Source organism: Diaphorina citri, unplaced genomic scaffold (genome assembly GCF_000475195.1).
Source record: "Diaphorina citri unplaced genomic scaffold, Diaci psyllid genome assembly version 1.1 scaffold930, whole genome shotgun sequence".
Classification (NCBI taxonomy): Eukaryota; Metazoa; Arthropoda; class Insecta; order Hemiptera; family Psyllidae; genus Diaphorina; species Diaphorina citri.
This window is the reverse complement of record NW_007378361.1, coordinates 124665-140466: the sequence shown is the minus strand read 5'-3', so window position 1 is coordinate 140466 and position 15802 is coordinate 124665. Positions and strand designations below refer to the sequence as shown.

At 39.2% G+C, this 15802-nt stretch overlaps 1 protein-coding gene across 1 annotated transcript in view; it reads right to left on the bottom strand.

The window, feature by feature from the left end:
• Positions 1–7347: 7347 nt before the first annotated feature.
• The window catches only part of LOC103513144, an 11237-nt gene continuing 2782 nt past the window's right edge, over positions 7348–15802 (bottom strand). Inside the window, exons 2-10 of the mRNA XM_026826426.1 lie at positions 13760–13907; positions 13120–13313; positions 12760–12904; positions 11879–12251; positions 10072–10144; positions 9482–9629; positions 9144–9169; positions 7896–8080; positions 7348–7354 (exon numbers count right to left, since the gene is read on the bottom strand). Of these exons, the coding sequence (XP_026682227.1) occupies positions 7348–7354; positions 7896–8080; positions 9144–9169; positions 9482–9629; positions 10072–10144; positions 11879–12251; positions 12760–12904; positions 13120–13313; positions 13760–13907 (1299 nt within the window). The remainder of the gene's footprint in view (positions 7355–7895; positions 8081–9143; positions 9170–9481; positions 9630–10071; positions 10145–11878; positions 12252–12759; positions 12905–13119; positions 13314–13759; positions 13908–15802) is intronic.

Below are 15802 nucleotides of genomic sequence, written 5' to 3'. Positions count from 1 at the left end.
GATTTAAGGACTCTGTATAGACTATAGCTGTTCTCTACCTACATACCTTGAGATCTCTGTTTTATTTGATAGAGATTGAAACTCACTGTAGGTATAACTGCCAAGGTTTTTAGTCACGGAGATTTTACCCACCATTCGGTGACACGATACCCCTTCTACTGACATTGACCTCACCCAGCCTGAGCCGGGCCGAGAAAAGCCAGCAACTAGCGATCACCCAGATGGTCACCCAATCGGATATTAACCAAGCGCAACGTTGTAAACGTTGTTTGACTTTGGTGGACCATGGGAAACTATTGCATTCAACATGCTATCGCCGAGACGCTGGCTCTTGTAGATAAACAAGACACGACAATGAAAAAGAAAGCTCCTTTTCGTGTTTAACCTAACCCTATACTAACACTAGTTCCTGCTCTACAAGGCGCAAACCACGCAATTGCGCAACTATGCGCGTGGTGGTAAGAGATGTCATGGGCTCATCCCTTCTCTATCCTGCCCAATAAGGAGCACAGAAGGTATTTTCTTTCGATTTAAGGACTCTGTATAGCTGTTCTCTACTTACATACTTTGAGATCTCTGTTTTATTTGATAGAGGTTCAAATTCACTGTATAACTGCCAAGGTTTTTAGTCACGGAGATTTTTACCCACCATTCGGTGACAGATACCCCTTCTACTGACAATAACCTCACCCAGCCTAGGCCGGGCCAAGAAAAGCCAGCAACTAGCGATCACCCAGATGGTCACCCAATCGGATATTAACCAAACGCAACGTTGTAAACGTTGTTTGACCATGGGAAACTGTTGCATTCAACATGCTATCGCCGAGGCGCTGGGGCTCTTGTACATAAACAAGACACGACAATGAAAAAGAAAGCTCCTTTTCGTGTTTAACCTAACCCTGTATACTAACACTAGTTCCTGCTCTTTTGTGACAGCTCTTTTTTGTAGCAATTTTCCATTGACGTGACTTCTGAACAAGAACAAGTTTTCTTTTTGTAGCAATTTTCCATTGACGTGACTTCTGAACAAGAACGAGTTTTTTAAAGGTTTTTCTCCTCTAATATTACATCACAACTTTTGCGAAGTACAAAATGCAAATCCACTAGAAACTCACCACAACATTGTCCACCATATCCACTCCTGTGTTAGGATCACCCATATCTACCTCCATGGTAACCGGAATGGAAAACTCATTGGGTCTCAGAATCTGCTCTAATATTACATCACAACTTTTGCGAAGTACAAAATGCAAATCCACTAGAAACTCACCACGACATTGTCCACCATATCCACTCCTGTGTTAGGATCACCCATATCTACCTCCATGGTAACCGGAATGGAAAACTCATTGGGTCTCAGAACCAAGGCGCAATCCACGCAATTGCGCAACTATGCGCGTGGTGGTAAGAGATGTCATGGGCTCATCCCTTCTCTATCCTGTCCAATAAGGAGCACAGAAGGTATTTTCTTTCGATTTAAGGACTCTGTATAGCTGTTCTCTCCCTACATACCTTCAGATCTCTGTTTAATTTGATAGAGGTTCAAACTCACTGTTAACTGCCAAGGTTTTTAGTCACGGAGATTTTACCCACCATTCGGTGACAGATACTCCTTCTACTGACATTAACCTCACCCAACCTGAGCCGGGCCAAGAAAAGCCAGCAACTAGCGATCACCCAGATGGTCACCCAATCGGATATTAACCAAGCGCAACGTTGTAAACGTTGTTTGACTTTGGTGGACCATGGGAAACTGTTGCATTCAACATGCTATCGCCGAGACGCTGTCTCTTGTAGATAAACAAGACACGACAATGAAAAAGAAAGCTCCTTTTCGTGTTTAACCTAACCCTATACTAACACTAGTTCCTGCTCTTTTGTGACAGCTCTTTTTTGTAGCAATTTTCCATTGACGTGACTTCTGAACAAGAACAAGTTTTTTAAAGGTTTTCCTGCTCTAATATTACATCACAACTTTTGCGAAGTACAAAATGCAAATCCACTAGAAACTCACCACAACATTGTCCACCATATCCACTCCTGTGTTAGGATCACCCATATCTACCTCCATGGTAACCGGAATGGAAAACTCATTGGGTCTCAGAACCATCGGATTTTCCATGGTGAAAATCCGTTTACAATTTTCTCGAAGGACCTATTGTTTCCCTAAAAGGCACTTTTCAATATCACAAGAACTTAATAAGTATTTTACTTTTTTATGTAATTAAATTGCTAGTAAATGTTCACATGGAAGGAAAAAAGTTTCAACTTATGTTCTCAGCAAAAACTGGACACAAGGAAAAAAATGGAAAATATTATTTTCAAGCCCTCGTTGACCGAGAAAAAAACTCCGTCTGATGGAGAACGAAAATTACAAATAAACCGGCGAAAAAAATATCTTTAGGGTCAGGTAGCTTACAAACTTTTACAAAACTGTTCACAAAACTTTTCGATTACAAAGTTCGCGACGATCTTGTCACTACAACGTACAAAATTACACTGAGTTGACTGAATCATTCAACTTTGTGTATTGGCGTAACAGATTGTTTTCGTACAGTGCTAAATTTGTTTTTGCACAGAAGAAAACACCTAGAAGAAAAAAGCATGACTCAAATTGATAAATATACTCATCCCTATTCGATACAGTTAACCCTTTGGAGTTGTTTGGGCCGGATTTGACGCAGAGCATGACTCAAATTGATAAATATACTCATCCCTATTCGATACAGTTAACCCTTTGGAGTTGTTTGGGCCGGATTTGACGCAGATAATTAACTAGGATGTCTAGGACAGAGTAGGATCACAGTGTCAGTATCTCCGACTATCTTGGACCTGGGTAATCCACTATACAGATCTTATTTAACTAGGATGTCTAGGACAGAGTAGGACCACAGTGTCAGTATCTTGGACCTGGGTAATCCACTATACAGATCTTATTAACCCGAGACTTAGGCCAGCCACTCACTATCAGGTAGACCTGATCAGATCCGTTGGTACCTCTACCTGATAGTGTGAGTTATCATCAGGTATCAGGTAGACCTGACAGGCGGACCTTTTCAGCCGTACCTGCCAGGTCTACCTGATAAGTAGTGTGTGTGCTCATCAGGTATCAGGTAGACCTGGCAGATGGACCTGATCAGTTGTACCTGTCAGGCCTACCAGAAAACGAATGGCTGGCCTTTTGGTTCAGCCACTCACTATCAGGTAGACCTGATCAGGTCCGTTGGCACCTCTACCTGAGTGTGAGTTATCATCAGGTATCAGGTAGACTTGACAGGCGGACTTTTTCAGCCGTACCTGTCAGGTCTACCTGATAAGTAGTGTGTGTGCTCATCAGGTATCTGGTAGATCTGGCAGATGGACCTGATCAGTTGTACCTGTCAGGCCTACCAGAAAACGAATGGCTGGCCTTTTGGTATGGAACTATACATATGAACGATTGGGTGCCATGTTAAGAGAGCCTTACTAAGGGATGTGTGTCGTGTATTTTTCTAGAAAATTCATAAATATTTTCCCTAAAAGGCACTTTTCAATATCACAAGAACTTAATAAGTATTTTACTTTTTTTTATGTAATTAAATTGCTAGTAAATGTTCACATGGAAGGAAAAAAGTTTCAACTTATGTTCTCAGCAAAAACTGGACACAAGGAGTGTAATTAAATTGCTAGTAAATGTTCACATGGAAGGAAAAAAGTTTCAACTTATGTTCTCAGCAAAAACTGGACACAAGGAAAAAAATGGAAAATATTATTTTCAAGCCCTCGTTGACCGAGAAAAAAACTCCGTTTGAACGAAAGTTACAAATAAACCGGCGAAAAAAATATCTTTAGGGTCAGGTAGCTTACAAACTTTTACAAAACTGTTCACAAAACTATTCGATTACAAAGTTCGCGACGATCTTGTCACTACAACGTACAAAATTACACTGAGTACTGAGTAAACTGAGTTCCTGAGTTGACTGAATCATTCAACTTTGTGTATTGGCGTAACAGATTGTTTTCGTACAGTGCTAAATTTGTTTTTGCACAGAAGAAAACACCTAGAAAAAAAAAAGCATGACTCAAATTGATAAATATACTCATCCCTATTCGATACAGTTAACCCTTTGGAGTTCTTTGGGCCGGATTTGATGCAGATATTTAACTAGGATGTCTAGGACAGAGTAGGATCACAGTGTCAGTATCTCCGACTATCTTGGACCTGGGTAATCCACTATACAGATCTTATTAACCCTAGACTTAGGCCAGCCACTCACTATCAGGTAGACCTGATCAGGTCCGTTGGTACCTCTACCTGATAGTGTGAGTTATCATCAGGTATCAGGTAGACCTGACAGGCGAACCTTTTCAGCCGTACCTGCCAGGTCTACCTGATAAGTAGTGTGTGTACTCATCAGGTATCAGGTAGACCTGGCAGATGGACCTGATCAGTTGTACCTGTCAGGCCTACCAGAAAACGAATGGCTGGCCTTTTGGTTTGAAACTATACATATGAACGATTGGGTGCCATGTTAAGAGAGCCTTACTAAGGGATGTGTGTCGTGTATTTTTCTAGAAAATTCATAAATACTAGCTCCTCACCCATTTAGTTAAAATTTAGGAAAGACAGAAAATTGTCAAATCAATTTCACACTTGCTTTGGAATGAACCTATACATATGAACGATTGGGTGCTATGTTAAGAGAGCCTTACTAAGGGATGTGTGTCGTGTATTTTCTAGAAAATTCATAAATACTAGCTCCTCACCCATTTAGTTAAAATTTAGGAAAGACAGAAAATTGTCAAATCAATTTCACACTTCTCACTTGAAGCTTGAATGGGCTAACTTTAGCTTTGTTATTATTGTTAAAACATCTCATTGACAAAAATAATCTTCAATCCACCTCTGTCTTTACCTCAATGCTTTCTCGTAAAAAAAAAGTACACAGCCTGGCTGCAGATATGTGGTAGGAATTTCCATATATCTCAGTTTTATTAAACTTTAGCGGTCGAACCCTCGGCCTCCTGCTTACCAAATGGCCCTTGACCACAGACCTGTAAGCCACAGAAGTAAATAGCGCAGAGATAATAAATACTTTCCTCGTTATAACTCAATGCTTTCTCGTAAAAAAAAGTACACAGCCTGGCTGCAGATATGTGGTGGGAATTTCCATATATCTCAGTTTTATTAAACTTTAGCCGTCGAACCCTCGCCCTCCTGCTTACCAAATGGCCCTTGACCACAGACCTGTAAGCCACAGAAGTAAATAGCGCAGAGATAATAAATACTTTCCTCGTTATATCTGTCTTTAACTCAATGCTTTTTCGTAAAAAAAAAAGTACACAGCCTGGCTGTAGATATGTGGTAGGAATTTCCATACATCTCAGTTTTATTAAACTTTAGCAGTCGGACCCTCGCCCTTCTGCTTACCAAATGCGCCTTGACCACAGACCTGTAAGCCACAGAAGTAAACAGCGCAGAGATAATAAATACTTTCCTCGTTATAGGATAAGGAAAGTAAAAATGTTGGGTTGATTACAAAAGCACCAAAAAGTATTAATGAGTAAACAAGAGCAGCCTAGAAATACAATTTACTGTCGAAATCTGAAATTTTTGCCATCTCTGAGAATCGAAGCTGGGACCTTTGGTATAGCAAAGGAAGTACGTTACCATCTGACTAACCGTAGTCCTTCTCCCTCTAACTTTCACACAACTTCTCTTTCCAATTCATGAGAACCAAGTTCAGCTAGAAAAGTGGACGATTTTTTACCGACTTTGAGAATCAAAGCTAGAACCTTCTGCTTGGCAAGCAAGCTCAGAACCCATTGGACTAACCGTACCCCTCTTATCAAACTTCGAACTTCCCCTTTTTCAATTTCGAACGAGGAAGCAATAAAAGTGGGCGCGTCCCCCGTACACAAAACTACTCCGATCCTATAAAGTGAGTCAGTACTCGTAAGTCACTTCTCTGCTGGAATACAACTAGTCCCTTATAAGGTGAAGACAACTTTGAAGTACAAGCCCATTAACTCTTTGTGGGTCTCAAATCAGAGTCTAACAAACCTGTTACAAAACCATTGGTGGTTTAGTGGTTACCACAGTGGACTATGGATCTAGAGGTTGGTGGTTCATATCCAAACCAAGTCTTGAAATTAATCAAGTTGTAATCAAGGAACCTCATTTGTGACAAAACTTTGTCAATCATTCAAATTATTATAATTATAATTTTTATACTTTTTTTCAATTTTAGTGCTACAATGGTTAGCATAGTGTACTTCAGACCAGGAGGTTGGTGGTTTGAGTCCAAGTCAAGCCATCAAATTTAAAATATTGCATCAATTGAGCATAGATATTTGTGAGCAGTCATCCTTTACAGCTTTACACAATCAAAAATTCCTTTTCTTGTATTTTGTTTCAAGAGATGTTGGTTTTAAAAATAAAATGGAAGTAAAAGGACAAGCAAGAATGAAGAGATGAGGAAACCAAAGGAATAAATCCCATATTCTTTCTTATCACAGTATTACTTCTCATACATCATACATCTTATACCATATGGGAACTGGGGACATACTTATTATGCATCATTAAATACATAATGAAAAAAGTGTTTCACCACCACTTTTATTTCAATTTGATTAAATTAAAATTTCCAAATATGACACAGTAGACACAGTCTTAACAAAATTAACCAAATGGGTATTCCATAATGTAGGAACTTCATCAATAAATTTTATTGTTTCTCTTGCTAAGTCAATGCCCCAAAAACAGGACTCACTGATAACTCCCAACCCTGTTGTGATAAGGGACTGATAAGGTAACTAATACCTACTTAGTGATAAGGAATACCATGTATTGAGTGATACAGAAAATCGGATTTGCATAATATAAGACTTTGGGTGTGAATATTAATGTGTTTGTGAATGATATTATGGTATTGCATAACATAAATACAGGAGACAATATTGATTTTAGGAATACTTTCCAATAACTAGGAGTAGGTATGTAGATGACAGAAGTGTAGATATAGATAGCACTGGTATAAGTACCTGTACCTCAGAGATACTGTACTTATCACATACCTACATGATTGATTGTACAACCAGTGGTACAAATGTGTCTGAATGAATTGAACCGGTTGCAGTTGGATCATTAGTGGTACAACAATAACAGGAAGAAAAAATTGATTCATGTAGGTACCTAATTATCCTCTTCAGAAAAGGTCTTAGCGGGGAAATGAGCAATGAAATTACCAGTCATGTGTGTTTAAAACCTTATGCAATGTCCTTTGTGGTAATGGTGGCAAATAGGGAAATGGAACACTGCCTGGCATTGTATGTAAGTATGTGCCATTTCCCCATTTGTCATCATTACCACCTGAAAACTGCAAAAAGAAAATACAACTATTGTCTCGTCTAATATTTTGGAAAATTTGTACCTAGTGGCTTGGATTTTTTTTTTTTTTTTTTTTTTTTTTTTTTTTTTTTTTTTGTTTTTTTGCCAGATTTTTTAAATAAATAAATCTAAAAATCTAAATCTAAAGAGGTTTGACAGAGGGAACTATAACTTATCGTCCCGAAACCGAACAGAGAGGGAGGACAGGACAGGAGAAAACCAACAGTACGAGAAAGAAACTCATCTGTTGAGGATTAATTCCGTCCCGGGCGGGAATCGAACCCGCAACCTAGCGCTTACAGGGCAGACGCGCTACCAAGCTAACTAGGCTGACTAAATACGTACTGAAAAGTATCTTTACACCAAGAGTTGCCTACAAGTAGGTATAATATTTTAATTTTGGTCAAATTCTCATCAAACAATAGGTTGAGGTTAAAGATTAAAGTATAAAATTCCATGCCTCGGGCGGGATTAAACCCTCGCCCTCCCGATTACCAAGCGAGCGTCTTGACCACTACACCACCGAGGCCACCTACCGAGAAAATGGGCAAAGTCCAGCTCCGTCAAACCCATCAGGTCGATTTCAGCGCTTATATTCCTCAGGTCGAATTCAGAAGGAAAGAAACCCAGGGCCGATAGTATGAAGGGGAGGTCACACAGGTCTATGGTAGTACAGAACGCGATGTCACCAGAATGTAGAAAACATGCCTGATAAAAAAGAATAGAAATATTTTTTTTGACGCAACCAAATAAAATCAAAAAATACCTTATTTTTTTTGTCTCGATTTCTTTAGCCTTCAGAATTTCTTTATCCTTCAGAAAATGGTATCTTAAGGCTAAAGAAATTGTGGTATCATATTGATCTCAAGTAGGTACCATATACTTTGTACAAAACAATACCTCAGTTTTTTTTTGCCGTTAAGTGGCTCCACAGTTTGCCTTTTTTTAAACAAGCAGGGTCCGTCACTCCGGGAATTTTTTAGCCCGTAGTGATTAGAGAAAATCAGTACCTATGTACCTACCTAATTTGTTTAATATTCAGTTTATTCCCTCATTTCGAAATTGAAAATAATAACTGAAGAGCAAAACTCTCGATGTTCAGAAAAAGGGATAAGGTTCCGGGAGGATTTCGGTGGGATATTTTCTGATTGAACAAGCAGGGTCCGTCCCTCCGGGAATTTTTTAGCCCGTAGTGATTAGAGAAAATCAGTACCTATATGTACCTACCTTTTGTTTAATCAAGCAGGGTCCGTCCCTCCGGGGATTTTTTAGCCCGTAGTGATTAGAGAAAATCAGTACCTATGTACCTACCTAATTTGTTTAATATTCAGTTTATTATTATTCTTGATTTAATTTTTCGATTTCACTTTTATGTAATGATTTAAAATCAAGACTAGAGCCCGTTCTCCCTTTATTCCCAATATAATGTTCAAGTCACCCATCCATTTATTGGAAAAAAAAAAAAGGATTTGATAAAGGGAGCTGTAACTGCTGAGGTCTCATCGTCCCGAAAGCAAAGGGAGGAGGACAGGATAGGACAAAAGCCAATCGTTCCAAGAACGAACCCTATCTGTATAAAGTTTGACTCAGGTGGTAACTGAACTGACGACCTACTGCTTACAAGGCAAACACACTACCCTATAAGCTAACTAGGCCGGAAACCTGAAATTATTTACCATAATATGGTAAATAATTTCAGGTAAATAATTTTATAAAATTTCATTTTAACCCCTTCAAGCACAACGGCCTCTATTAACCCTTCCAGGCTCACCTGTTTGGACACATACTCCCGACACGCTTACTCCCGCAGTCTAACCAAGGTGTTTTAAAAGTTTGGTGAACTTTCGAGAAAACTCAGATTCCCATCATCAGACCAAGAGAGATCGCGAGAGAGATCGAGATGTTTACTCTACGAGTGCTGGATTTGAAGTGTTCACACGAGGTCAGCGTTTTTCATCAGTCTGCAGTTTTTGTGGTAGTCCCGTAAGAACACTGTCAGTCTCTCAATCAGCCCTCGGGTGATAAATAATAATAGTACCTAGTAAAAAAATCACACGAATATTCCATTATATCACCTCGAAGTTTCGTCACCTTTTTGGAGACGCTCACCATTTTGGAAGCCGCACAGAATGAGAGTCAAGCCAAACTTCTCCATACACAGTACATAGGTGACTGCCTCGTTAGATTCAATTTCCAGTGCATGCTTTTCGTTCAAACTCCGGCATAGAATTTGCCTCTGATGACTTGTTGGCGATTCCTAACAATACAGAATTAAAATGGATGGAAGTTAAAATAATGGTAAAAATTCCTTACAACAGTACCTTTGTATATTAAAAATACCATTTTCAGCAGAAAGGTGAGTTGAGAGAGTGTATTCTCAAAACAGTCTGCTTTTCTATACCGTTTTTTTTTTTTTTTTTTTTTTTTTTTTTTTTTTAATCTCAACCAACATTTTGAGTTTCATTTATGTTTTTAGTTTGATAACTATGCAGCTAATAGGGAGCGCACATTTTTATTATTTTCTACAAGTTTGGCCATGCCTTGGGATGAACTAGCGGGACTCCGGACAAAGCAACGGAATTCAGCTAGTGTTCATATAATTTTGTTCAATAAAAGTACCCATATTACCATTGCCATTTACTTTTCAGTCCACCCTGCTCAGTACGTTAACTCACACACAGAGTGAAGCTGCATCATACGAGTTCACAACACTCACGTGTATCCCCGGTGTTATTGAATACAAAGGTGCCAATATACAGCTTCTCGACTTGCCTGGAATCATTGAGGGTGCTGCCCAGGGCAAAGGTAAACAAGAAGTGTATACTTTTTTTCTTACTTTCCCTTATGTTTCTAGAGGTCTAGGTAACAAAAAAAAAAAAAAAGTTTGGCCATGCCTTTTGTACAAGTTTGGCCATGCCTATTGTACAAGTTTGGCCATGCCTTTTCTACAAGTTTGGCCATGCCTTGGGATGAACTAGTGGGATTCCGGAGCAAAGTGATGGAATTCAGCTAGTTGATTCATATAGGTACCTAATTATCCTCTTCAGAAAAGGTCTTAGCTGGAAATAAGCAATGAAATTACCAGTCATGTATGTGTTAAAAACCTTATGCAATGTCCTTTGTGGTAATGGTGGCAAATAGGGAAATAGAACACTGCCTGACATTGTATGTATGTGCCATTCCTCCATTTGTCATCATTACCACCTGAAAACTGCAAAAAGAAAATACAAGTATTGTCTCATCTAATATTTTGGAAAATTTGTAGTGGCTTGGCTTTTTTTTTTTTTTTTTTTTTTTTTTTTTTTTTTTTTTTTAGTTTTTAGGATTCTGTATTTTGTGGGAATAGGGATAGATTAAGCTATACCTATGAATATATAGACCTTGTTTAGACTGCGGAGTAAAGGGTTTTTTTTTTTTTTTTTTTTTTTTTTTTTCTTCTTTATGAAGGTTTTTTAGGATTCTGTTTTTTGTGGATAAATTGATTTACTTGAGGTAATTTCAAGTTTAGACACAAGGAAAACTGTGTGAAAAATGCTGACACCCAAGAAGTACTCAAACTATTAAAGTATGACTGTGGGTGCACCACAATATTCCTTGGTCATACATTTCACGGATTCATACATTGTCCTTGTACGTAAACACTGAGTGAGTGAGTATGTAGGTAGAATGGTAGATAATGATACAAAATTGCTTAGACTGAAGTCTATGTTATTCATCCATATTTAAGTACATGATGATCTTGCTTTTAATCCCTACTAATAAGTAGGTGTAAGACCCGAGAACTGATAACAAGAAACCTAACCTACAAAATACTCGATCATCCTAGCTAGGCCTGACTTTCTGATTCAATGCTCTTGCTACCACCAAAGTATTTCAACACAGAAATTTTAATCAATTTATTTCACTAGGACAGACTATTAGCTCATCTTGCAATGCACCACAGAAAGTGGGAAAATCAATTCACTTGACAGCAATAAGTAATTTCCAAGAGAAATCCTAAAAATAGCAAAAAAAAAAAATATCTCCACTGACCTTGGGCTAATTCTTAGACGAAATTCTCGTCACCAAGATGAGTATTGCAGCAAGCTTTTCTTTGTTCCCGAGTCTTGAAAATCAATTTCGGACAGCGTGCCATGATTTACACACAAAGGAACGCCATGGCGATTGAGGTTTGTTTGACAGAGGGAACTTTAACTGCTAAGATCTTATCGTCCCGAAAGCAACGAGAGAAGGAAAACAGGATAGGAGAAAGCCAGCCGTTCCGAGAACGAACCTTATCTGTTGAAGATAAAATCCGCCCCGGGCGAGAATCAAACTCTTAACATGAGAGATAGACTCTTCTTAATTCCTGGGATTTTTTTTCAGAAAAAAAGGCAAAATTTCACTCAGAGGCCCTCTTTCAGATAACTATTGAAAATACATATTATGTGGCCTGTGGCAGCAAGTGTGGACGTCCAAAGCGGAATCTCCTTGGTGGAATAAAAAAAAGAAGCATAATAAAAGTACAACTCACCTTTATCGCCCAACACAACAAGGTCATTCACCTTCAGTGCGTTTCTCTCTAGAGTAGCCTCCGTTGGCATTTCCTCCAAGAATGTCTCCAGCTTCAGTTTTGCCGTCACCAAAGGCTTTTCGGAAATTCCACTCGATTCGGTCTCACTTTCAAACTTTTCGGCCGTCTTCTCAACATTTCTTCCAATTGTCTCTCTTCCAATTTTCTTGTCCACTTTTCCAATTGTCTTTTCCACTTTCTCTCCTATCGCCACCCTTAGGTCTCTAGCGACAGAGTAGACGCTCGGCCGCTTCTGGTCGCTACTCGAGGGTGTGTAGAGACGAGACTCGCTAAGGCGGTTTCGCTTGGATTGACGAATGCTCAGACCTTATGGAAGGAATGGGGACGTAAGGACATGAGTGGGTTAATTTGATTCGAAATGATATGTACCTAAGGAAAAACGCCAGCTAAGTTAAATGGGAAAGTTTTAAGTACCAGGTCGTGGGTTCAATTTCCGCCGAGGGCGAACTTTATTTTAGCTTAAAACAGATTTTTTTTAAAAAAAAAGACGAGTGTTTCACCGCTATTTTTATTTCGTAGCAATAAAACAACTGCTACATTAGACTCGTGTGGCCTATGTTGTAGCATGCCCATCCCGTAGTATACCTCTCATCAGATTGGCGAGGACAGACACAATACTTCCCATTAAGTGCTGCAACATGAGAACATCAGAAAATAACCCGTTGGTCCCGTTGAATTATTTGCAATCGAAATACGAGTGAATTTTTTTTTTTTGTCCATAGAGGGATTTGAACCCGGGACCTTCTGTGTGGCAAGCAAGCGCATTACCACTGGACCAACCGTGCCCCCAAACAAAAGACCTTTTATCACCTACCTTTGACGAAAGAAACTCCAAACTGTTTCGCCCAATAGAGGAGCTTCAGCTCTGGACTCATAATAGTGATCTCCCCATCAGAATCTCCAGCAATTACAACCTCCACTGTACACTTCAAATCTGTCACGCTTACATTGGAGTCAACCTAGAATAGAATAGAATAGAATATACCTTGTTTATCCTGCTCGAATGAGACTAAAAAGTCCCTTTACCCCAGCAGTCTAAACAAGGTCTCGTGTATTTTATGGGTTTAAGTAACTGCCAAGGTCTTATCGTCCTGAAATCCAAGAGAGAAGGAAGACAGGATAGGAGAAAGCCAGCCGTTCCGAGAACGAATTTTACTTGGAAAAAAGTACCTACCTGGTAGATCGTTATAAGTTGAAGCTCAGTGGGATCAATCATATCATACAGGCCAATAGTACCAGCCTCGTAGGCCACAGCCAATACCGTATTGGCCTCGTTAGACAGAATGGAGGCCACAGGACTCGGCTCTGAGGAGGCCGAATTGATACGACTTTGCACGATGAAATAGTCGTCCAGAACCGACAACATGCCTGAGGAATGAAAAACGCTTCGGTCAGTTGTACATAAGAATAGAATAGAATACACCTTGTTTATCTTGCCACTTGCCAGAATGAGACTGAAAAGTCCCTTTACTCCCGCAGTCTAACCAAGGTCTTATAAAAGTTCGGTGAGCTTTCGAGAAAACTCAGATTCCCATCATCAGACCGAAATCGCGAGAGAGATGTTTACTCTACGAGTGCTGGCTTTGAAGTGTTCACACGAGGTCGGCGTTTTTCACCAGTCAGCAGTTTTTGTGGTAGTCCCATAAGAACACTGTCAGCCCTTGGGTGATCGCTTTGGGCTTTGTTATAGTTAACTCTGTCAATCCTCTTTATTTACAAAAATAAATCAATAAATAATAATAGTAGTAAAAAAAATCACACAAATATTCCATTATATCACCTCGAAGTTTCGTCACCTTTTTGGAGATGCTCACCATTTTGGAAGCCGCAGAGAATGAGAGTCAAGCCAAACTTCTCCATACACAGTACATAGGTGACTGCCTCGTTAGATTCAATTTCCAACGCATGCTTCTCGTTCAAACTCCGGCATAGAATTTGCCTCTGATGACTTGTTGGCGATTCCTAACAATACAGAAAATACAGAATTAAAATGGATGGAACTTGAAATAATGGTAAAAATTTCCTTGGAACAGTACCTTTGTATATTAAAGATTACCATTTTTAGCAGAAAGGTGAGTTAAGAGAGTGTATTCTCAAAACAGTCTGCTTTTCTATACCTTTTTTTTTTTTTTTTTTTTTTTTTTTTTTTTAACATCTGGAGGTTAGTCGTTCGAGTCCAAGTGAAGTAATAAAAATTTAGCTTAGTAGGTATATTAAGCAGGGAACGACATTTGTGAAAAGCATTTATGCTAAACAAAATTAAAATTCCTTCCTTTTCTTTTCCAGATAAGGTTCGTTCTCGGAACGGCTGGCTTTCTCCTATCCTGTGTTTCTTCTCTCGTCCCTTTCGGGACGATAAGACCTTAACAGTTACAGTTCCTTCTTCAAAAATCTTTTTTTTTTATTTTATTTTACATCTACACTTGATCTATTTGAACGAATCAAAATAAGATCAGGCAATAACTGATGTATTGCAAAAAAATCTACACTTGATCTATTTGAACGAATCAAAATAAGATCAAGCAATAACTGATGTATTGCAAAATCTTCAAAAAAAAAAAATAATAATAAAATAAAAATAATAATACATAATGTAACATAATTATAAAACCCATCGACCCTAACCTAGTCCCGACCCAAGAGAAAATAAACAAATCATGCTAATGAATAAAAGTGGCCTCAACGGAGCTTTAGTCCCAACCCAAGAGAAAATAAACAAACTATGCCAATGCGTCCTCAACGGAGCACTGACCATAGCCCCAATCATGGTATTTTTCCTGCGAAGATCGATGGTTTCGTGTACGTTTTTTGAACGAACGAAATGAAGGTCAAAGTTTTAACTCGACAGTTTTGCATTTGGTTTGGATGTACCTGTCAGATAGGCACCGCACGTAAACTCTCCAGAATTTCTCTCACTTGCATTCGGTGTGAAAACTCTCAACTCTTGTCTCTCAATATGCTTCCTCTGTTCCAAACCAAACAGGAGCAGCTTGTTCACCGATATAACAGCACAAAGGTTGCTCTCGTTTTCCGGATCCACGAGGAATTCGACTACTTCCTCTTCTATGGGTTCGGGCAGAAAAAATAAACTTCAATATGAAAAATCATCATCATCTGTTTCAATCCTAAGATTGGTTTATAGCTCTCCATTCTACTCTATCAGATGTCTTCCTCTTCATGTCTGCATATGTTTCAGACCCGGAGTATTTCACGATTTCAAAAAATATCGGTAAATTTTGTGGCCAGCTGGCCAGACATCACGACGAAATTTACATGGGTACCAGTCAATTTTTTTTTAAGAGGTTTGACAGAGGGAACTGTAACTGTTATGGTCTTATCGTCCCGAAATCGAAGAGAGAAGGAAGACAGGATAGGAGAAAGCCAGCCGTTCCGAGAACGAATTTTACTTGGAAAAAAGTACCTACCTGGTAGATCGTTATAAGTTGAAGCTCAGTGGGATCAATCATATCATACAGGCCAATAGTACCAGCCTCGTAGGCCACAGCCAATACCGTATTGGCCTCGTTAGACAGAATGGAGGCCACAGGACTCGGCTCTGAGGAGGCCGAATTGATACGACTTTGCACGATGAAATAGTCGTCCAGAACCGACAACATGCCTGAGGAATGAAAAACGCTTCGGTCAGTTGTACATAAGAATAGAATAGAATACACCTAGAGGCCACAGGACTCGGCTCTGACGAGGCCGAATTGATACGACTTTGCACGATGAAATAGTCGTCCAGAACCGACAACATGCCTGAGGAATGAAAAACGAATGCTTCGGTCAGTTGTACATAAGAATAGAATACACCTTGTTTATCTTGCCACTTGTCAGAATGAGACTGAAAAGTCCCT